At 34.3% G+C, this 23,895-nt stretch overlaps 1 protein-coding gene across 1 annotated transcript; it reads left to right on the forward strand.

Annotated features, from left to right (window-relative positions):
* The first annotated feature begins 14,582 nt into the window (after positions 1–14,582).
* Positions 14,583–15,554, forward strand: LOC132680242 (olfactory receptor 2T27). Its single transcript, XM_060634028.3, has one exon. It carries the CDS (start codon positions 14,601–14,603, stop codon positions 15,552–15,554), a length of 954 nt encoding a protein of 317 aa, XP_060490011.3. The 5' UTR covers positions 14,583–14,600.
* The last annotated feature ends 8,341 nt before the right edge of the window (positions 15,555–23,895 follow it).

The following is a 23,895-nucleotide window of genomic DNA, read 5'->3' on the forward strand; positions in this document are numbered from 1 at the left end:
ATCACAACAGGTTCACTCCTGAGATCTGAGTTAAGATGTTTACATGTAATGCAATGAACATATTTATAAGCAATGTAATAATGCAATGAACATATTTATATCAACCTTAAAGTCTAGAGTTTTAAAAGTCAGCAGGTAAGGTTTGATAGAGCCCAGGGGGCACTTTGATGCTCCTAGACAGAAGACAGGCAAACAACCTTGAGGCAGACAATGTGGAAGCAGCAATCTTAAAAAACACCTGGAACAAACTATAGGTGACTATTCATTCTTCTTGGTATGCTTCCCTGAGAGGCAATGTGCATGGTAGTGCCTCTCCTGGAACAAGGGGGCTGGTTGGCACCATTTCCCTCCTCTATCTGTCAGCATATACAGAGCCACCTGTAAGAAGCAGTACAGTGGGTACTCTGGATGCCTAACTTGCTTATACTAAGCTTCAGACCTTCACACTCACTCTTGCCATAGTCCGTGGGAGACAGGCCCATCATCTACAAAACCAGCTAAACTCCTGCCCATGCTACATCTTGTGACCAGTTTTTCAGGTCCTCAGTAGTGGTGGAGGTTGTGACAGATGGATTTCACAAGCATACCAAAGCACGCCTATTTAAAACTTGCCACATTCAGGCTAGAGACCAAACACTGCCCACTACATGCAAAGAGAGCCTCTGCAGACAACTGACTTGAAGGATAGTGTAGGCATAACACAACAGCAGAGCACATGCAACACACACTGGAGGTACTGCCCTAAGCACCAGTCCCTGGGAACTACATGACATCTTCTTCATAAAGACATTACTTTTAGGACAGGATACAATACTGCTTTTCTATCAGACCCAAGAAGGCAGATATTTAACAAAATGAGAAAACAGAAGAATTTATCCCAAATGAAAGAACAAGATAAGGGCACACCCAGAGATCTAAGCAAAACAGATATAATTAACATTCCTGATGGAAAATTTAGAGCAATGATTAAAGGGCATGCACTGGACTTGAGAAAAGAGAGGAAGACACCAGGATCACCATTACCACAGAGATAAAAGTGTTAACAGAGATTTCCTTAATCTGGAAAATGAAGCAGACATCCAGATCCTGGAGTCACAGAGAATTCCCTTCAAAATCAACAAAGGCAAGCCAACACCAAGGCCCATTGTAATTAAATTTGCAAAATATAGTGATAAAAAAAAATCTTAAAATCAGCAAGAGAAAAAGAAATCTTTAAAGTATGAAGAAAAATCCATTAAGCTAGCTGGAGATTTCTCAACAGTATCTTGACAAGCCAGAAAGGGAGTGGCCTGATACATTCAAAGTACTAAATGGAAAAAAAAAAAGTTGCAGCCAAGAATACTCTATTCAGCAAAGCTATCATTCAGAGTAGAAGGAGAGATAAAGAGCATCCTAGAGAAACAAAAACTAAAAGGCTTTGTGACCACTAAACCAGCCCTGCAAGAGGTATATAAGGAGATTCTTTCAGTGGTAAGCGACCAAAGGTGGGAAATCATTAGAGAAAATATTCAGAAATAACAGCAAAACAACTAATGACTAATAATAAATACATGTCTTTCAATAATTACTGTCAATGTAAATGAACTAAATGCTCAATCAAAAGACATAATGTGTCAGAATGGATTTAAAAAAAGACCATCTTTATGCTGTATACAAGAGACTCATTAAAAAAAAACAATGTTTACTTATTTTTGAAGTGGGGGGGAGGGGCAGAGAGAGAGCCACACACACATGGAACTCGAGGCAGGCTCCAGACTCTGAGCTGTCAACACAGGGACTAACGCGGGGCTCAAACTGACAAACCATGAGATCATGACCTGAGCCAAAGTCAGATGCTTAATTGACTAAGCCACCCAGGTGCCCCAGAAGAGACACATTTTAGACTTAAAGACTCCTGATGATTGAAAATGAAGGGATGGAGAGATATTTATCGTGAAAATGAATGTCAAACGAAGACTGGAGTAGCAATATTTATATCAGAAAAACTAGACTTTAAAACAAAGACTTGAAAAACTGATAAAGAAGTCCACTATATCATAATAAAAGAGAAAATAAAACAAGGATATCTTACAATAATAAATATTTATGGACCCAACATGAAATCACCAAATATATAAAACAATTAATAACAAACACAAAATAACTGATTTATAATATTCCAATAATTTTAGGGGACTTCAACACCATACTTATATCAATGGACAGATTATCTAAACAAAGAAATGAACAAGGAAGCAAAGGCTTTGAAAAACATAACTGACCAGATGGACTTAATGGATATATTAATAACATTCTACAGTAAAACAGCAGAATACAGATTATTTCAAGTGCACATGGGCATTGTCATGAATACATCACGTTAAGTCAGAAATCAGATCTCAACAAATATAAAAATACTGAAATCATACCATGCACCTTTTCTGACCACAACACTATGAAACTAAAAGTTAACCATAAGAAAAAATATTTGGAAAAACCATGAATACATGGAGATTAACCAACATGCTAATATATAACAAAAAGGTCAATGAAGAAATCAAAGAAGAAGTAAGAAATACATGGAAACAAATGAAAATGAAAACACAATGGTCCAAAACCTTTGAGATCAGCAAAAGTGGTCCTAAGAGGAGAGTATATAATAATAAAGCCTTACCTCAAGAAGTAAGAAAAAATCTCAAATTAAATTATCCAACTTCATGGGTGAAGGTTCTAGAAAAAGAACACCAAATAAAACCTAAATCCAACAGTAGGAAGGAAATAATAAAGATTAGAGCATAAGTAAATCATACAGAAACAAAAAAAAAAAAAAGAAAGAAAGAGAAAATGCAACACATCAATGAAACCAAGAGTTTGTTCTTTGAAAAATTTCACAAAATTAATAAACCTCTGTCTAGACTTATTAAAATGAGAAGAGAAATTACCCAAGTGGAAAACAATCACAAATGAGAGAAGAGAAATAACAACCAACACCACAGAGACACACAAAAAAGATTATGAGAACACTATGAAAAACTATGTGTCAACAAATTGGACAACCTGGAAGAAATGGAAAAATTTCTATAAATACACAAACTATCAAAACTGAAGCAGGTTGAAATGGAAAAGTTGAACAAATCAATAGCCAGCAAAGGAATTTAGTCAATAATAAACAATCTTCCAACAAACAAAAGTCCAGGACCAGATGGCTTCACAGTGGAATTCTACCAGATAATTAAAAAAGAGATAATACCTAATTTACTAAAGTTATTTAAAAAAATAGAAATGTAAAGAAAACTTCCAAATTCATTCTATGAGGCCCTAATACCAAAACCACATGAAAATGCCACTAAAAAAGAACACTACAGGCCAATAATCCTGATTAATATGGATGCAAAAATTCTCAATAACACACTAGCAAACTGAATCTAAAAATACATTAAAAGGATCATTCATCACCATCAAGTGAAATTTATTCCTGGGTTTCAAGGGTCATTCAATATTTACAAATCACCCAACATTCTATACCACATTAATAAAAGAAAGCATAAGAACAATACGATTCTTTCAATAGATGTAGAAAAAGCATTTAACAAAGTACAGCATCTGCTCATGATAAAAACCCTCAACAAAGTAGACTTAGTTATCTTGTCTTGAAAAACATAGATAAGATGGACTAAATCAAATTAAAAAATTATTTGTCAAAGGACACTATCAAGAGGAAAAAACCATAATTCACAAAATAGAACAAAATATAAGCATATCTTGGGGCGCCTGGGTGGCTCAGTCGGTTAAGCATCCGACTTAGGCTCAGGTCATGATCTCACGGTTCATGAGTTCGAGCCCTGCATCAGGCTCTGTGCTGACAGCTCAGAGCCTGGAGCCTGTTTCAGATTCTGTGTCTCCCTCTCTCTCTGACCCTCCACCCTTCATGCTGTCTCTCCCTGTCTCAAAAATAAATAAACGTTAAAAAGTATATATATATATAAGCATATCATATATCTGCTAAGGAATTAATATCTAGACTATATAAAGAACTACTAAAATTCAACAAACAACTACAAAATAAATAAATATTATAACCCAATTAAAAAAATGAGACTGATACATTTCTCCGAAGAATATGTAGAAATGGCCAGTAAGCATATGAAAAGATGCTCAACATTACTAGTCTTCAGTAAAATGCACATCAATACCACAACTAGATACTTGTTTGCACTCAGTAGGATGGGGAAAAAAAGAAAAGAATAAATGTTGCCAAAAATGTACAATAATTGAAACCCTTGTGGGTTGCTGGTGGTAATGTAAAATACTGCAGCCACTGTTGACAAGAGTTTGGAAGTTCTTCAAAAAGTTAAACAGAATTGGGGCGCCTGGGTGGCTCAGTCGGTTAAGCGTCCGACTTCAGCCAGGTCACGATCTCGCAGTCTGTGAGTTCGAGCCCCGCGTCAGGCTCTGGGCTGATGGCTGGGAGCCTGGAGCCTGTTTCCGATTCTGTGTCTCCCTCTCTCTCTGCCCCTCCCCCGTTCATGCTCTGTCTCTCTCTGTCCCAAAAATAAATAAAAAACGTTGAAAAAAAAAATTAAAAAAAAAAAAAAAGTTAAACAGAATTAATCTATGATCCAGTAATTCCATTTCTAGGTATATATTCAAAGAAAATGGAAGCAGGGACTCAGATACTTTTAACCAATGTTCATGGTGACATTATTAACAATAACAAAAGGTGGAAATAGCCCAAGAGTCCATCAACACACAAAGAGATTTTTTTTAATGTGATTATTTACAAATAATGTGATACTATTCAGCCTTGAAAATGAATACATTTCTGATATAGGCCACAACATGGATGAACATTGAAAACATTATGATAAGTGAAATAAGCATAAAAGATATGTCATGATTGCATTCTAACGAGATGCATAAAATAGGCAAATTCACAGAGACAGAAAATAGACTAGAAATTAGCAGAGTCTTGGAGCAAGCGAATAATGAGTTACTATTTAATGGATATAGAAGTTGTATTTGGGATGATGAAAAGTTCTTCAGGTTGATGGCAACGATAATTACACAACACTGGGAATGTATTAAATATCTCTAAGTTGTACACTTAAAAATTGTTAAAATGATAAATTTTATATTATTTATATTTATCACTATAAAATACTTTAAATTACTTATTTAATAAGAAAATTTAAATACAAATTAATGGATTATTAATTAAAAGTAATTATTGTGAGTTATTAAGTATCCATATAAAATATCCTTCAACTGGGGAAATAATAATAAAATATATTTACAACATGTCATAAGTGGAAAATACATATTTTAGAAAAAATAAGAAATTATAATTTTATAATTACTTACAGAAGTGACTCATCATATAGTGATATAAATTCATTGGGTGATCATATAAATATAATATACTGCTATGACTTTGTGTGTGTGTGTGTGTATATATATATATATATATATATATACACACACATATATACACATGAATATAACAGCAATATATTTTTTGAAAAAAGTATTTCTACATACCTCTCTGATTTGTTATATACGTAGACAAGATAAAACTCATAATATTGTCAATTTAAGTTTTTAAGTATTTAAAACATGTAACTGCACAAGAGGAGTTGAAATGCCTCAAAATTTTACAGTGTGCATATAGAATATATTTTGCATACCACTGAAATTTCTAAAGAACAATCCTCTTTCTTCTTCTATCACTGATGCAGCAACAGTTTTGTTCTTGGTCAACCAGTTTTAAGCAGGTAAACCAGATGGGGCCCCATCTTTACCAGATATCCCTTCCTGTCCTTTACTATAAAGGAAATACCAAGGCAGATTTTGTTTGTGTGGGCATAGACTGAATGGAAACATAATAAGGACTTGGTAACTGGTGAATGGATCTATTTCTTTTCTTCCTCTTGAAGAAAAGTGCTAAAATGCATTCTGACCTGACTTCTCCAGGGTCTTTGGAGTGAATTTCCATTCAGCCAACGTGGGGGCTGCTATTGTAACAAATTAACTTGGCAGAGACTGTCTTTTTCTTTTTCTTTCCTGTTTTAACCTCCACTCCTCCCTCTTTGGCTTCCTGATCACATTCTTTAAAAAACAAAAACAAAAACAAAAACAAAAACAACTTGCATTTTTAGTATTTATTTTCTAAAATCAATTTTTTTTCTGGGAAGCTCAGGCTAAGGCATGTAATTTGTGGAAATAATTTAATAGCAATTATCAAAATTGTACCTCAATCCATAAGAAGTAAGAAAAACTGAAAGAAACATTTTAAAGTATCAAAATAATAATTTAAAAAAACCTCAGCCAGCCATAATAGAAGAATTGAATTATTTTTCTCTTCTTTCTATTGAAAATAACATTGTCTTATAAAGTGAAGTCACAGAATATGAAGCTGAAAATTGTTGGGAAAAATGATTAAAGTGGTGTGTCAAGCAGTTAAATGATACCAAGTTTATGTTAGTGTTTTTCTGGAGTTCTTTGGGTATTTGTTAGATTTTAAAATGTGTAATTTGGAATTATTTGTTTTCTCACTTGAAGAAAATATTTGTATATAGTTATGTAACAAAGATTATTAAACTTTCTTAAGGAGACTCTCCAAATTACATAAATTTTAGGGAGAGAAAAGTTAAAATTCAACCTTCATTTATGCACATAACATGGAGAGGTAAATGTGAGTTGCATGATAAAGAAACAAGAGGGAGATAGCAACACAGCAAAGTCCTATGATCTAGGAATTTTTCCCCCAAGAGAGTGAGCACTTGTCAGAATATAGGAAAATAGAGGGAGAATGATCTCATTGTTATTTAGTTAACTCAAAAATTTCTTTATTTGTTGTTGTTTCTCCACACATTTTAAATGTTTTTCAATGCGGAAAATTTTGTTATAACTTCTTACAGCTCATTACAACTTATAAGAAACACAGAACCATTACATACCCCTTAGTGACAGTGTGAGCCTAAGATTTATACTATAATAATTCCTTAGGAAGGTTTTTCTTAAACCCTTGAAAGGAGAAAAACATAAGGTTAAGAAATGTTAAACAGGAAAGAAACTTTGAAAATAATTCCATGAAAAAGTGAAATATTCATAATAATAATTAATTTTAGTATATTGTCTCACAGCCTGATTTACATGGGGACAGCTTATTATTGTAATTCTTTGTAAATTGAAAGGTTAGATTTTCATGAATTAAAAAAAGGTGAAAGGGCTTATCACATCTATATTAACTGTATAATTATAGGCTAGGGACAAAGTGCCACAGGGACTTATATTCTGATGTCAATTATTCTTCCAAATGAGAGTATTGGTCTACACTGGTGATTCAAGCTCTTATTTAAGTTGCATGATCTCTTTGTTTTTAGCAGCCTACATAATGCACCTGGTGCCAACTTTCCTTACACCATCTTCATTGAGCATTTAAGGAACCAGGCTGATCCATCTCTAGGTCCTCAATCTATTTACCCATTCTTTCCTATTTTAAAGCATCTCACACTGGTTAGAGACCAACATTTATCTTTATGCCAACAAAATGTAATTCCATGTTCAAGTCACAGAAATATTTAATATTGCCTTCAATTCCTTGTCTCTTCTGTCCTCTTTGCTTTGCTTTCCTTCACAATACAAGCTCTCCGTTTGAAAGATCTGATTCATGCCTCTTAGTTTTTCACACTTGACAGAAACAATAACAATGACAACAACAACAAAAAGAAGCTGAGAAATTCCATTTGTTACTTTAGTTCTGTGAGATTTTTCTCTGGATAGTAGGTATTTGACCTTCAGTTTAGACTATCTGATTTAATGGAGCCTACTGTCAGGTAAGTAACTTTGAGGACTTTCTTATCAATCAATCCTGGGATGTTTGAAATATTTGATTCTAGACTTAGTTACTGGAAAGCTAGTTCAAACAAGGGATATATTAAGGAATACTGAAGTTGATAAGTCAGAATTCTAATTATAGGTATCATGGATCAGTGTTAGTCATGCAAATTTTATAACCTTTGATTTAATTTCTTCTCTTAGCTGATATGATAGATTCAATTTCCTATTATGTATTTCAGAATGTAGGTGGTTTTTCTGCCCAGAAAAAAATCTCCACAGACTTATTTCAATGTAAATATTCAAAAAGTTTTCGCTGTTGGAAAAGTATATCTATTTATATAATTTTGAAGTGTTTATAGAGACAAAAATTGATCTAATTTGTTTATAGTATTCTCTCTTCATGTAATTCATGAATTTCTTTAAAGCCAGGAAGATCCTACCTATCCTGCTCTAAGAAACTGCTTCAACACACTTATTTATTTTATACTTAGAAATTAGAAGGCAGATAATATAAGTGGTTTATCAGATATCCAGAAGCTCGTAAATGATGAAGATACAATGTAAAAACCGGTTTCTGATTCCAAATACTGTTTAATATTAAAAGAATTAAATCCTAAATGCTAAGGAAAATAGGTTTCAATGGTGGAAATAGGGAAAGTCTTCAGTGTAATTGTTCTTGAGATTTAGCTGAGACAATTATCACGCCTTTGGTCTGTTTTTAGAATGAAGGCTGGAACTTTGTTTTTGTCATTTTTTTTTACCCTTTTAAATAAAGATTCTCCAAATTATTCTACTTAATTTTTTAAGTTTTGTATTTAAATTCCAGTTAATTAATTCCAGTTAATTAACATACAGTGTAATATTAGTTTCAGGTGTACAGTTTAGTTATTCCACACATATACAATACCGGGTGCTCATCACAACAAGTGCACTCCTTATCCCTATTACTTATTTAGAAAAAGTTTTTATTCCAAATTTAAATTGAAGCTTTATAATAAAATCTTATGGGAATAAACATAATGGACTAGATTATATATATAGGATTAAATGACTTAAATGTAGGGTCATCTTTTCTCCCCGTTTGCCCAGATTCTTTGCTATTTATTCCAGTTATACTCGTGTCCTGTATGGCTTATCCTTTTAGCACCCTCAAACATCTGAATTAGGTGGTCAGTGAGCATGGTGCCAATCTTCGACACAGAGAAGTGTTTGACAGCAGAGTAACAAAATAAAAAAGACAAGGAAAAAAATCTGGCTACTTACTATTGGATCTGTTATTCTTGTGTAGAATAGATATGGAATGCAAAGCACTGGGTAAGATTCAAAAATTTAATTATCACTGCCATTACAGTTTTTCTTGGGACTTATCTAAGACCTACCTGTTTTTCAGTATCCATTTTTCATATTAACATTTCCACATGCAACATGAGTGACATTTAACTTCACCTATGATGATGTGTCTTTGTCTGTATCAACAGAAAGAAATAGCGGACCTTGGTGAAGTTATCCCTGTTCTTCATTCACCTTTGAATTTGTTTATTTGAGTAAGTATAAACCAAACTCCTAAAGTTTTCAACAAAAAATGCAAAATATATTTCATATTTATTAGAATATTATACATTTAAAATTATAACTGGATTAAAATAGAATTACATGTTAATCACTGACCTGTGATTATGAAATTATGAGGTATAATTTCCAAACAAAACTCAGAGTTCAAAGGGATAAAATAAATGTCTTAACCACAAAATATTTTAAACACTTAGCCTAAAATAAAATAAAATTATAATAAGAGTAATACATTAGGGAAAATTATGGCAATAAATATTATACATAAAACAAAGTCCTTATCCTTATATTATAATGAAAAAAATGCTAATTTGTGGAAAATCACCAAAATAGAAAATAGAAAAGGGCAAGGATATGACAATGAAATCCAAAAATTAGTTCTAGAAATATATATATAGCTCAGATTTCCTAGCATTCGAACACTAGCATTTTAGAACACTAAAAGAGTGTTCTTTTATCATCACTAGTCACTAACTTTGTATATCAAAGTGGTGATGGACTTCAAAAGCCATCTTATAAGCCATCTCCCATGGTCTATCCCATAAAATTATCCCACAGGAGTATACATTGTAAGCAAACTTAGAAGCAATATAAATGTCAACCAATTGAGGAATAAGTAAATGCATGTTACATCATTCAACTATAATGAGATTCTGTATAAAGACTGCACATTTACATAGAAAAGGCATACTTAATAGCATTTAACATTATTACATATATAACAAAATTGAATGTATACTAAGTATAAAAATATGCATAGGCATATAAATAGTTATTATTTGGGGACATGGAGTGTTCCATTTGACTTCTTTTCATTTTCTTATTTTCCCAATACTCGTTAATGTTGTTTTACTGCTTTATAATTTTTTTTTTTTTTAATTCAGGTCACGAGTCAGCACTGACAGAATGAGAGGGAGATGCTTTTAAGATCTGGAGAGTTATAGATTTGCTAAAATCTTTTCCCTTTGTGCAGAATGCTGGAGAGTTCTCTAGGGCCTCATTAGTGAGTTTCAGCACCAGGAATATTCATGGTCAGGGCTGGGGACACCTGTGCCCTGAAGGGGAGATTTTGGGGCCCATTGGTCTCTCATGGCCTCTAATGTTCCCCTTGGACCAATACTAGTCACTATGTTTGGTCGATATTAGCCATCTACTAACCTCTGAATTTATAGTGAAATAATGAGCAGAGCCCTCTAAGGAGCTTGTTCTTATTGAACTTCTGATGAGCAGGGCTGAGTGAGCATCTCTCTCTCTCTCTCTCTCTCTCTCTCTCTCTCTCTCTCTCTTCATCTTGTGGATTGCCTCTAAGTGTTTGCTTTTAATTTCCCCAGTGTTTTAACACAGTGGAGGAAAAAGAAAGAAACAGAACAAGGACCCACATTAGGAAACAGCTGGTGAAAGTCTTGATGTAAAGCTAACAATATTTCAAGAATGAGAAAGCAAAAAATCTGTAAGGACATAATGTGGATCTCATTAATAAATATCTGGCTGAGAATTTACTTTTCATAGTTACAGATCTATCTGTTGTGACTTAGTTCTGGTGAAATATACAGAGGGGCCCAATATGAAGTTCTCATGAACCAGCCACTTGACTTCGGGTTCCATTGTCCTCTTCTCACTATGTCCTTCTCTTTTCATGCTTTCAATTATACACCAGGCCAGGAGAAAACAAAACCCTAGAGGTTTTAATCAAAATCATTCTTAAAATGCACCTATAGTCATATATATTGCTTCACTTCTAGTGTCCTTGAAGGCAGGGGCCATGTCTTATACATTCTTTTAGGTCTTTTCAGAAATTAAAACTTTGGCTCACACAGTGTGACTCAGGAAATATTTTTGGAATGAATAAATTGATCTCTAATAAGCTTATTGAAAAACATCAAAGAGCAATTATTCTGCTACTGGTTAACTAGAGTCCTGTGTTCCTGATAATGTCTCTTAACCTCAAGTCTAATTATTTTTCATCAGTAAAATATATAAAGCAGTGGTGTAGTATTTCTCAGAGTTGTTGAATAGAGTAAATTAAACGATATATACGAATCACTAAGCAGTAAACACTCTGTTGTTAATGTGCTCTTATTACTATTTATAGGTGAATGCACATAGAGGTAACATCATATTTTTTTTTCTAATTTACTGTTACACTTAATTTTTTGCTCAGTTCTTTATAATTTGGGATGTATTCAATTCTGGGTGACTCAATTGGATGGAGATATTTGGAGTCACCCTGCTCTGGGAAAAGGGAAGTTCTCTATGGTGGAAATCTGATAGAAGCCACAGATATATAGATATAGATATAGATATAGATATAGATATAGATATAGATATAGATATAGATATATAGATATATAAATATAGATATAAATATAAATATATATATATATATATATATATATATATATATATATACATTTTATGTGAATTCAAGTTAGTTAACATACTGTGTAATATTAGTTTCAGGTGTAGAATACAGTGATTCAACACTTCCATACAACACCCTGTGCTCATCACAAGTGCACTCCTTAATCCCCATCACCTATTATACCCTACTGCACACACCTCCCCTCTAGTAACCATATTTTTTTTTCTATAATTAAGAGTCTGTTTATTTATTTGTCCCTCTTTCTCTCTCTCTCTGAATATCTCTTTCTCTTTTTTTCCTCTGCTCATTTGTTTTGTTTCTTAAATTCCACATGTGAATGAAAATATATGGTATTTATCTTTCTCTGATTGACTTATTTCACTTAGCATAATAGTCTCTAGCACAGAGGTAATTTTAAATTTTCTCTTTTTTAATGTTTTATTTATTTTAGAGAGGAGTGCATGAGCAGGGGAAGGGCAGAGAGAGACAGGGACAGAAGATATGAAGTATGATCCACACTGACAGCCACAAGACCATGGTGGGTTCAAACCCATGGACCCTGAGATCATGACCTGAACCGAAGTCCACTGCTCACCCAACTGAGTCACCAGGCATTCTGGTAATTTTAAACCTTCTATTAGCCACATCAAAAATGTAAAAAGAAATGGGTGAAATAAATTTAGTCTAAGTTAGAGGCACTTGAGTGGCTCAGTCGGTTTAACGTCATGGTTATGACCTCATGGTTTGTGGGTATGAGCCCCGTGTCAGGCTCTGTGCTGACAGCCCAGAACCTGGAGCCTGTGTCAAATTCTGTGCTTCCCTCTCTCTCTGCCTCTCCCACCCCTTGTTGTCTGTCTCTCAAAAATAAATAAATTTTTAAAAATTAAAAAAATTATTCTACATTGTTTAAGTAAATACATCTAAAATATTGTCTTTTCTGCACATAATCAATATAAAAATGTTAATGAGCTATTTGCATATCTTTTTTTTTCCTAGATAAGTCTAAAATTCTTTTTTTTTTTAATTTTTTTTAACGTTTATTTTTGAGACAGAGAGAGACAGAGCATGAACGGGGAAGGGGCAGGGAGAGAGGGAGACACAGAATCGGAAGCAGGCTCCAGGCTCTGAGCCATCAGCCCAGAGCCAGACGCGGGGCTCGAACTCACGGACCGTGAGATCGTGACCTGAGCTGAAGTCGGACGCTTAACCGACTGAGCCACCCAGGCGCCTCATAAGTCTAAAATTCTTAATGTAATTTGTGCTTTCAGCACATCTCCATTCAGAACACCCATGTTTCAGGTCCTCAATAGCCTCATGCGGCTTATGACTACTACATTGGACAGGGAAATTCTATATGTTGCTGATAGAAACTGTCCCAACAACCTACCTGTTCATAAGTGTGATGAACTATTGTTTAACTGAAATATATATATAAAATTAAACTTCAGGTTTAAGCAGAAAAGTCCTTTTTTGGGGAGACAATGATCTCTAGTATTATTTAAAATATTTAGAGTTTTCTTATTACTTTTTCTATTAAAAAAGTCACCCTGTGGTTATTGCTCTCATCTCACTAATCATGTTAAAGAGTTATAGAATATTAATCAGTAGCTTTATACTAAAAGAAGTAAAATGATCACCACTTGACCTTAAACAATTTCCCCTTGATTTTCTTCTTTCTAATAATTCTTAGATTGTTTCTCAGAACTCAGAAGTCTTGTTTTTTTTATTCATCATACAATCATTATTTGTAAATATCTAAGACCTAATTAATATCAGCTAACACACTAAATTTATAATGTACAGATGTGTCAAGACTAGTATAAATTAGTGTTTATAAGTATAATGCTAAGGGAAATAAGTCAGTCAGAGAATGACAAATATCATATGATTTCACTCATATGTGGAATTTAAGAAAGCAAATGATTCAAAAGGAAAAAAAAAAGGTAGAGGGAGGGTCAAATAAAGTAACAGACTCTTAATTATGGAGAAGAATCTTGATGATCACCAGAGTGGAAGTTGGTGGAGTAATGACTGAAATAAGTGATGTGGATTCAGGAGTGCACTTGTGATGATCAACAAGTGATATATAGAATTGTTGAATTATTATATTGTACACCTGAAAGTAATATAACACTGTATGCTCACTATATTGAAATTATAATAAAAAATAGTGCAAATTAGGTAAAAGGTCAACATGGTTATCCTTGCATAAGTAAAATATATTCTCTTGATGAATGGCTTTCAGAGTGAATTTTGATTGTAAGAGCTAGAGCCTGATGTAGAGACAGAAATATAAAGTGGGGATTTTGTCCCTTCTTTACCCAACACTCCTATCTCTATTTAATCGGACAAGTTCAAATATTTCTCTTTTATGTGTATCTTTCTCTATGTAAAATTATGTTTGAGCAAAAATAAACACAAAGTAAATGAGTAAATAAATAAATAAATAAATACATATTTTTAAGTAAAAGGACATAAAATTGTCTCACCATGACGTCTAACTTTAAAAGTAATAGCAAATCAAGTATATCATCCTTGAGTGAGTGATTATATGGTGCTGCATATATAAATCTTCTGAGGTTGTTCTTCCAGGAAGTTGGAATTTTTGAGCTTTATGCATAGGGTGGATCATCCTTAGGGCCCAAAGTTAAAAATACATTTCTCAAAGCAACACATCAGAATCAATCCCAGGAATTATTAGAAAAGGGAGAGAATTACACACTGAGATTGATTGATTTGTCTTGATTTTGTCCATGACTGCATTATAATATTTTAAACAAACTAAATATTTATCTTTTGTGCCCAACTTTACCTATCGTATTCATGTCTTTTTAGTGTAACCTACAGAGCTATGGAGTGGGGCAATTATTCCATGTATGCCGACTTTCTTCTCCTGGGCTTGTTCAGCGACAATGATTTTCCCTGGCTTCTCTTTGCCCTCATCCTCTTCGTTTTTGTCATCTCCATAGCCAGCAACACCATCATGATCATTCTGATCCACATAGACTCCCGCCTCCACACCCCCATGTACTACTTGCTCAGTCAACTCTCCCTCATGGACATCTTGTACATTTCTACCATTGTGCCAAAAATGCTGGTTGACCAGATCTTGGGCCAGAGGGCCATATCCTTTGCAGGATGCACTGCCCAGCACTTCCTTTACCTGACATTGGCAGGGGCTGAGTTTTTTCTCCTAGGACTCATGTCTTATGACCGCTATGTAGCCATCTGCAACCCTTTACGCTATCCTGTCCTCATGAGCCGAAAGGTCTGCATGTTGATTGTACTGGCAGCCTGGCTGGGAGGGTCCATAGATGGCTTCCTGCTTACCCCAGTCACCATGCAGTTCCCGTTCTGTGCCTCTCGAGAGATCAACCACTTCTTCTGTGAGGTCCCTGCCCTTCTGAAGCTCTCCTGTACTGACACATCAACTTACAAGACAGCCATGTATGTCTGCTGCATCATGATGCTCCTCATCCCTTTCTCTGTCATCTCAGCCTCTTATACAAGGATTCTCATCACTGTTTATAGAATGAGTGAAGCAGAGGGGAGACGAAAGGCAGTGGGCACTTGCTCCTCACACATGGTGGTTGTCAGCCTTTTCTATGGGGCTGCCATGTACACCTATGTGCTGCCTCACTCTTACCATACCCCTGAGAAGGACAAGGCTGTGTCTGCCTTCTACACTATCCTCACTCCCTTGCTCAACCCACTCATCTATAGCCTCAGGAACAAGGATGTTACAGGGGCTCTACAGAAAGCTCTGGGCAAGTGTTTGTCCTCAGGAAGTGTATCCACATTCTAAAGAAATTGCATTTGCTTCTAGATATTTGAAAAAATATATGTACAAAACTTTATCATTATCTTAGGATTTACATATTCTCTGCCTGCAAACTTAACAAAGACATTCACATGCCATCAAGCAATGGTGGGTTATTCTTAGGATTTAAAAAGTTGACTCTGGGATTTTGAGAACTTGGCCATTTTTTGAAAAGTATAGGTTTCTGAACATGGATGGTTTTGGATGTGTGGCAATAAAGTAGGAGTCACCTGTTTGCTTTCCATAAAGTATGCATGCCACTGGAAACCATGCAGTTGTACATTTCTTGCAATGGTCAGTCATGGCAAAAGAAATGCTCATCTTCAGCTATTCCTCTGACTTCTTACCACAGTCTCTTAGAAACTTTACAAATTGACTACTTCAAAGAAATCAACTTGCCAAATATTTTGATTGTATTTCAAATTTTATTTCAATCTCTACAAGTGATTTTTTTTGTATTCTATCTTTAATTCAATCAAGCCAATATTGGCATCATTATTTGTTTAAAAAAAATGGTTTGACTCCATGTAACTAATTTTCTCAACTAAATCTCATCAAAATGGTCTGTAGACACAACAGTACACGTCAATTTTTATAAGAGTCCAGAAACTTTTTTTTTGCCTTAAAGTTTTACTAAAAATGGGCACCAGGGTGTCTCAGTCAGTCAAATGTCCAACTCTTGGTTTCAGCTCAGATCATGATCTCATGGGTTCATGAGATTAAGCCCCGTGTCAGGCTCTGTACTGACAGTGCAGAGGCTGTTTGAGATTCTCTCTCTCCCTCTGCCCCTCTCTGCTCATGCTCTAAATAAATGAATAAATAAATAAATAAATACTTAAAAAAATATAAAGGTTTTACTAAAATCATTCCAGAACAATGAATTCAATGTTTAGAAAGTTTGGTGTTGATGCATTGTTAAACATGGATGGCTCCTACGTTTTCTATCCTTCCTTATCCCAAATTCTTAATGATATCATTTAAAAGGAACAACCAGGGCACTTTGAAATGCATCTTTTTCACTGTACTTAACTTGTCTGATGGCCTAACATATTTTATTTTTAACAATTATTATGCAAAAGAACAGGATTCTTTTGAGAGTTAAAGGTTGATTTCTTCTTTTGGAAATGAATATACTTATTATTCAATTATTGATATTCACTTTTTGTATTTTTTATAATATTTTAATATAGCTTAATATATTTAATTATTTTAATAATCGTATGTTAACCAGTATTCTTCTGAGGTAGAGAAAGTTATTTTTATCTCTTCTCTTTTTCATGCTTGACAATACTTATTCTATTTTAAGTCCTCTGTCTTTCCAACTTCCTGCTTTCATATCTTAGGGTTTACTTATCTTATATTTCATTATTCATGGATAAAATATTTTGCAATACAAAGAAAAACATGTGGTTATATAAAATCTCATTTTAAAATTCTCCTACTATTGGAGTGGTTTAAATGTGTATAGACAAATCAACAGGCAGTTGATATATGTTTCCAAAAATCCAATGCTTTTACATTCTGAAAAAGAAAAGGAGAAATATATCATTATAGAGCTTTCAAAGACACCTTATTGTTCTATCTTGCATTCCCACATAAAACAAATGGTGATGATATTGTTTCTTATCCCTAAATGTAGACATCTGTCCTATTTTTTCCTCAATAACATTCAAGTTAGAACCAGAAGTTGGAGTTACCTTTTAGATTTCACCACTCTATTTTGATGTCGCAGGATTCTTCAACCCAGTCTTTCATTCTCTTTGAACTTATGTTTTCTAACACCTCTGCCATGGAGACAGTGACTTTGACCAGGATTAGTCAGTTTTGGACATTCCCTGGTTTGGTAATAGTGGATATGCCTTAAAGGTGGATTCTTGTATGAAAGAAATAGATTAGAAAATTACATTCTCATTATATAAAAAAATCTTGCCATTGTAACACTTGTAAAATTCTAATTATAAATAAGTTTACTATGTAAAATTGAAGAAAGTAATTTCTTGAACTCCTGTTCCTAAATTATTAAATTAGGATAGTCTAACCTACTTCTTACCTCAGAAAGATAATTTTAAGAGGATATGAGATTACCGGTGCAAAGCAACTTTAGCTTTGAAAGGTGCTGTATACCATGCGGTGTTATTAAAATTAACTCATCACTATAAGGCACAGGCAGTGAAATCTGCTTCCCTCATTCACTTCTATTCTAGTCTTTTCTGTTGACATTGCATTTAAAGTAATTCTTTCTTGCAGAAATGACATTACAGAGGTCACCAATGCCTTCTAACTCTAACATAAGGCCTCTAATAAAACAAACAGAAAATGTTTAAGGCTGTTAGTCTACCTGGCCATTATACATCCTTCTGATAGAATGTCTCTATGGTATCATGAGGGGCTGGGTGGTATAATGACCCTTAACATCGACTTTCACCTAACTTCAGAAATTAAAGAACATAAGCAAAAACTCCTCAACATGAAGATGTTTTTTTGTTGGAAGGAAACTGCTCAACCACCTATATAGTGCTTGACTCCTTACTTTCTCAACCCAGTGAATAAAAAGGGTCTCATGCTTCTAGGCATATTTGTCATGTATGTTTGCTTTTATTTTTCTGTTTAGTTTTAACATATAATCGGCACTTAACTTTATTTTTTTTTTTATTTTTTTTATTTTTTTATTTTTTTTTATTTTTTAATATATGAAATTTACTGTCAAATTGGTTTCCATACAACACCCAGTGCTCACTTAAATAATATAAATTGAAAGAATGAAATAAACGTCAAATTTTCTATAATATAGTTCTTTTCAATATCAGCCCATTCTCTCCTTTCTAGAGTAGTGTTAGCAAACTCATGGCATTTTTGACATTAGTGGGCTCTGCCTTTCCCCAATTTAAGCGTTTTTCCCCTCCCTCTTTCTTATACCTCTTCTTTTTCTCTTTCCTGATTTATATCCCTCTGTCTTCCATTCCTAACAATCTTTACCTCCTAACATTTTTTCACTTTTATTTTTCTCACCGTGCTCTTGCACTTTGTCCATTTCTACTTTTTCTGCTATTTTGACTATACTCCAGCACTCACTGCTATCTGAGGTGATGCTGCACTTCCCTAGTGGTGGATGAAGTTTGAATTAGCCTAGATTAGCAGCATATCCAAAGAAAAGGAAAATCCATGTGTTTTTTTTTAAATGGTCTTCTGAAGTGTATTGGGAATTATATGAGGGAGAAAGGAGATGTGGCTACTGTAGCGGAATTTGTAATGGAAACTTATTTAACACAGATGTGTTTGTCTTGGTTATATGCACTTAGTTGTAGCCAGAAAGTTTATATGAAAGAAAACATAGGCAAATCTATACCAACTTTTATAGTATGCTAAGTAGTCTTCTTTGGTTCTGATGTATAAATATAAATAATCTTTACTCTAAAATAAGTGAAAACCCGCCAACATTACAGATTCTATTGTTCCAGAGTAAGGCGGATAACTGAAGAAAAAAAAATTCCTACTCTGGGAAGGAAGCTGATTCTCAACTTGTGACTGTACATTCCCTCTGTCTTGGGTGTCACATTCTTCATGAGTGCTCTGGTCAGGTTCTTTCATCACTTTATGACTGCTACTTTGGTGTTTACATCAACACATTTTGCCTTAGAGTGTAGACTTTGATTTTAGTGATTCCTAGTGTTTGTTTATAGATATCCCAGAGTTTCTTCAATAATTTTGGGAGAAATGCTCTGAACATGATTGTCTTCACCTAGCTATTATTTGTAGGAATTAAATACATTATGTTCACTTTGGTAATAGTTATAGGATTACTAGAGATGAAGTAAACATAATAAGACAAGAATTAAAACAGAAAATAAGGAAATATTGAAATACTGTATCATGGAACATTGGAACTTGAAGCAATCTTGGTTATGACTGTGCCAAAATAGGGAAAAAAATAAAAAATAAAATAAAATAATAAAATAAAATAAAACTTATGAGAATGGAATTCCATGCCAAACAGGAAATGTCAGAACTTTAGCTGCAGCCCTGATATCCTCATCCCAAGTCCAGGAATTTTTAGCATTTCTTCTGAGCCCTTTAATTTAATCATCCCTCAAAGGGTAAAAGGTTGAATTATATAAATTCTGAGTCATTGTTAAGACCCAATATTTTACCAGCTGTGAAATTTTCCTTATTCCAGTTATCCGAGTGTCTTCATGCTTGATTCTTTCTTGTCTGAATCCCCATTTAGAAAACTTTGATATGTGTGTCTTTCTGGGACAAATCTTTGGAAATTTAGAAAGAACATTCTAAAAACATATAGATGTAGATATTATCATAATAAATAACAGAGTCTTAATCAAATATAGTTCACTATAAATGCCAAGTAGCACTTTGTAATGGTGTGGGTGGACAAAATTATTTGAACTCAAACAAAACACTGGGAATGTAAACATCCAGACTTTGAGAATTGCTGTTTTGAATATAGGGACATGCTTATTTACACCTGTATGCAAGGCATATTACTGGAAAGGCCTGAAAGAGTGGAAGAATAGGAGGAGGAGGGCTAAAAAAAACAAAGATTAAGGAAGAACATGAAAAGCAAGACTGTGAAGGCACAACATATCTATCATATGTAAATAATTTGAACTCTTGTATTTTTAAAAGATACCTAAATTCAACACTAAATGAAAAGTTGTGATGTTCACAGGCTGTGCTACTTTCCTTAGCATGTTAGATAATAATAATAGAAGTTTGAATTAATTGTTATATCAGAACTTCTCAATCATTTTCATGACATGGATATCAAAATAAATTGTAGTCATATGGCAAACTGGGGTAAGCTGAGGTGGCTGTTGACAAAAGATCAACTCCCTGCTGGCTGTAGTCAGTTCAGGAAGTGTAGACCAATCCAGGACTGAGAAGGTCAATATCTGGTTGTAACCCATTTGTGGCCCTTCACATCATAATGAAGGGTAGATTCTATTAAAATCCACTGCACATCTAATTGAGGATACTTTATATTTATTAGAGACATAGAAAATATTCTTCAATAATAGTTTTTAAATAGTATTCTAAGTGGCTGAAAGTGTGTATGTGTTTTCATCTGTAATTTAGAGGCTATGAAATTTAAGGTCTAAAATCTAATAAATTTGTAAGGATTAGAAATCATGTGAGTAATGTGCCCATCACCAGATGTAGTCCTGAAATGCATTCTAACATGATATTTATTTTTATTGTTGTTGTTGTTATTATTATTATTACTATTATTATTTTAGTAGCAGTAGTTAAGTTGCTCATCTCCCCAGACAAGACCACTTTTTTAAAATTTACCTCTTTAGAGAAATACAATTAATTTCATTTTTAGTAGTAACTTTTAGAAAATGTATGACTTCTGTTTTATTTTATCTCCTATTTATTTGTCTTTGCTTCCCCTTTCCCCCTCCCTCTTTGCTTCTTTTAATACTTTCTTCTCTTCTATTTTCTCTTTATCATGTGTCCTTCATTTCATACTGAATTTGAATTCCAACTAATCATTAGACAATTATTAAAAACACTTAAACTCTGTGTCAAATGCATATATTTATTTATTTGTTTCTTTCTTTATTTAATTATTTTTTTCAGAAGAGAGAGAGAGCATGCAAGCAGGGAAGTGGCAGGAGGAGAGAGAGAGAAAGAGAGAGAGAAAGAATCTTAAGCAGGCTCCATGCTCAGTGCAGAGCCTGACACAGAGCCCCGTCTTACTACCATGAGGTACCTGAGCCAAAATCAAGAGTTGGATGCTTAACCAACTGAATCACCTAGGTGACCCTGCATAATTTTAATATCATTTTATTCAAACAAAATAGGCCAATCCCATGGGAGAAGGAAATTTCCAGTTTTGCATAACTTCTTTTAGAATTATTGTTTTAATTTTAAATTTAAGTGACCCTTACTGTCACCCCTAGACCACATTTCTTTTGAACTACTTTAGAATGATGCCAGGATTAGATAAGTAGTTCTATGATAAAATTTCCAGGAATAATTACAATCTTTTACTTGGGAAAATAATGCACACTCCACTAAAAGGGATGGGCTTTGATTGAGTTTCCTATAGTGCACAAGGTAAATCTTGTAAATTTAGACTAATTGCTAACCTGGGAATTCCTTCTGCAAGATGCTGAAACCCATTATTAATGAAAAATATTTTGGGCCAATGCCACCTCCATATTCAAGTAGTTAAGAAGTCCTCTCTTCCACTGTTGCCTTACCTAAGGCTTGGACTCAGCTGCTTTGAGGTAGGATCTTAGATTTTCATGGAAGCTAGATAATACATTCCCCAGTGAGTGGGATGTTTTCTTCAGGCACCACTCTGGAACTTTAGAAAGTCTCTTCAAGATTAAGAAGGATGAATTTATACATTCACTTTTTGGCAACTAGATTATTGGAAAAGGGATACTTTAGCTTAAAATATGGGAGATTGAGGAGAATCTGGTATAGTTTGGAAGGGCATGAATGGGTTCACTGAAGAAGAAACAGGCTTTTAAGAGCTGATTGATTGAAAGAGAGTGCCTAGTATTCATTATGAGTAGTTTTCAAACATTAGTGGGTAGGTGCCAAATATAAGTTACTAAGGGAGAAGCATGGATTTTCCTCTGAATATTTTTGAGGCAAGGATTACCTCCTTCATACGCAGTTGGGTATTGTTGAAGGTTTTTTTGTATGCTTGGGAAGGAATTGAGATATGTTAAATGTCAGCCCTGAACAAACACAGGAGAGACAGAGACCAAGCTTAGTAAAAACAAACAAACAACAAAAACCTTCATTATACTTACTGTTCTGTTCTTAGAGAAAGAAATCATGTCACAACACAGAGGGCCAAATTACTGGGATGGTCAGAGGCAAAAGGCAGGAATGAGGACACAGTTTTTATTGGGGTTTCTGCTGGAAATATAAGGCCAGACAGGGGAAACTGTTTAGGATTGGCTAGTTTAGGTAATGTTGTCTGACTTTAGTGGTCTCTAGTTGCCTGGTACCTAATTCTGAAATATTTAAGGCAGAGAAATATTTTCTGTAAGGGTGCACATACCAGATAGAGGAGGTCTGAGCCTAGATTGGTTAGTTTTCATATCAAAGGCATGCTTGTAGCTAAGCCCTTTGCTATCTTTTAAAGATTTGGCTAGTCCTGGAAGGGCCAGCCCTTCCATAGTTAGATTTTTTAAGATACCAGAACATGGTAATATACAGAAAACTTAAAATATCTACATACAGATTATCAGAAAGGATTGGTCCAAGACCTCAACTTCTTGGACAGCACTTTATAAAATATTGCCTTATCTTACTTGGAAGTCTCTCCTTACAAGAAGCCATGAGGGTCACAAACTGCCTGGACTTCTGTGGCTTCTCCCCAAACAACTCCCCATTGTCTTGAAATGTGCCATATCTACCAGCCAGTACCTTGCACAGAACTTCTCCTACATCTCTTTACTTCTCTTCATATGGAGACCACAAGGAGGATCAACACCTCTTACAAAACTTACTCTTCCTTTTTTTTTTTTTTTTTTTTTTTCACTGCAGAGATCCAAAGCTTCTGTCCACAGTGCTCTCCACACCTTGGCTGATCTTCCACCACTCCCATGTCCTAACTAACAAGGCTGGGTAATACTGAACCCAGTCTGTGGGTCAGAGTATTTTCTGACTTGAACAGCAGAAAGGCCTGAGTCTCATGCAGATAAAATGTTTGTTTGTTTATTTGTTTGTTTCTTTGTTTGTTTGTTTTCTCCTTTCTCTTAAAAAAAAACAAAAAACTAGGGGCGCCTGGGTGGCTCAGTCGGTTAAGCGGCCGACTTCAGCTCAGGTCACGATCTCACGGTCCGTGAGTTCGAGCCCGGCGTCTGGCTCTGGGCTGATGGCTCAGAGCCTGGAGCCTGCTTCCGATTCTGTGTCTCCCTCTCTCTCTGCTCCTCCCCCGTTCATGCTCTGTCTCTCTCTGTCTCAAAAATAAATAAAAAACGTTAAAAAAAAACCAACAAAAAAAAAACCTCTTGTTTGGAAAGGAAACGGAAAAAAACCTAGACCTTTGAATAGCAGAAAATGATAGTAGAGGAAAGGTTACTTTGTGGTGAATGGAATCTGGGATCTTGTAGTGTGAATTAGTCAAATAACACATTACTTTCAGCAATAGTGTGAACACTAATGTTAAATTTATATATTAGGAGCTGATGTAAACATTAGTTTACATCATATCAGTTAACATATATTAATCATAAAATATCATTGTATTCATAATGTATATATTGTCATGGCTTAATTACCATTCCAAATATCCTACAATAGTGATTATGTATTTTGACCATGTGTCACATTATTTTTT

This window comes from Panthera onca, chromosome A1 (genome assembly GCF_046562875.1).
Source record: "Panthera onca isolate mPanOnc1 chromosome A1, mPanOnc1 haplotype 2, whole genome shotgun sequence".
Taxonomy (NCBI): Eukaryota; Metazoa; Chordata; class Mammalia; order Carnivora; family Felidae; genus Panthera; species Panthera onca.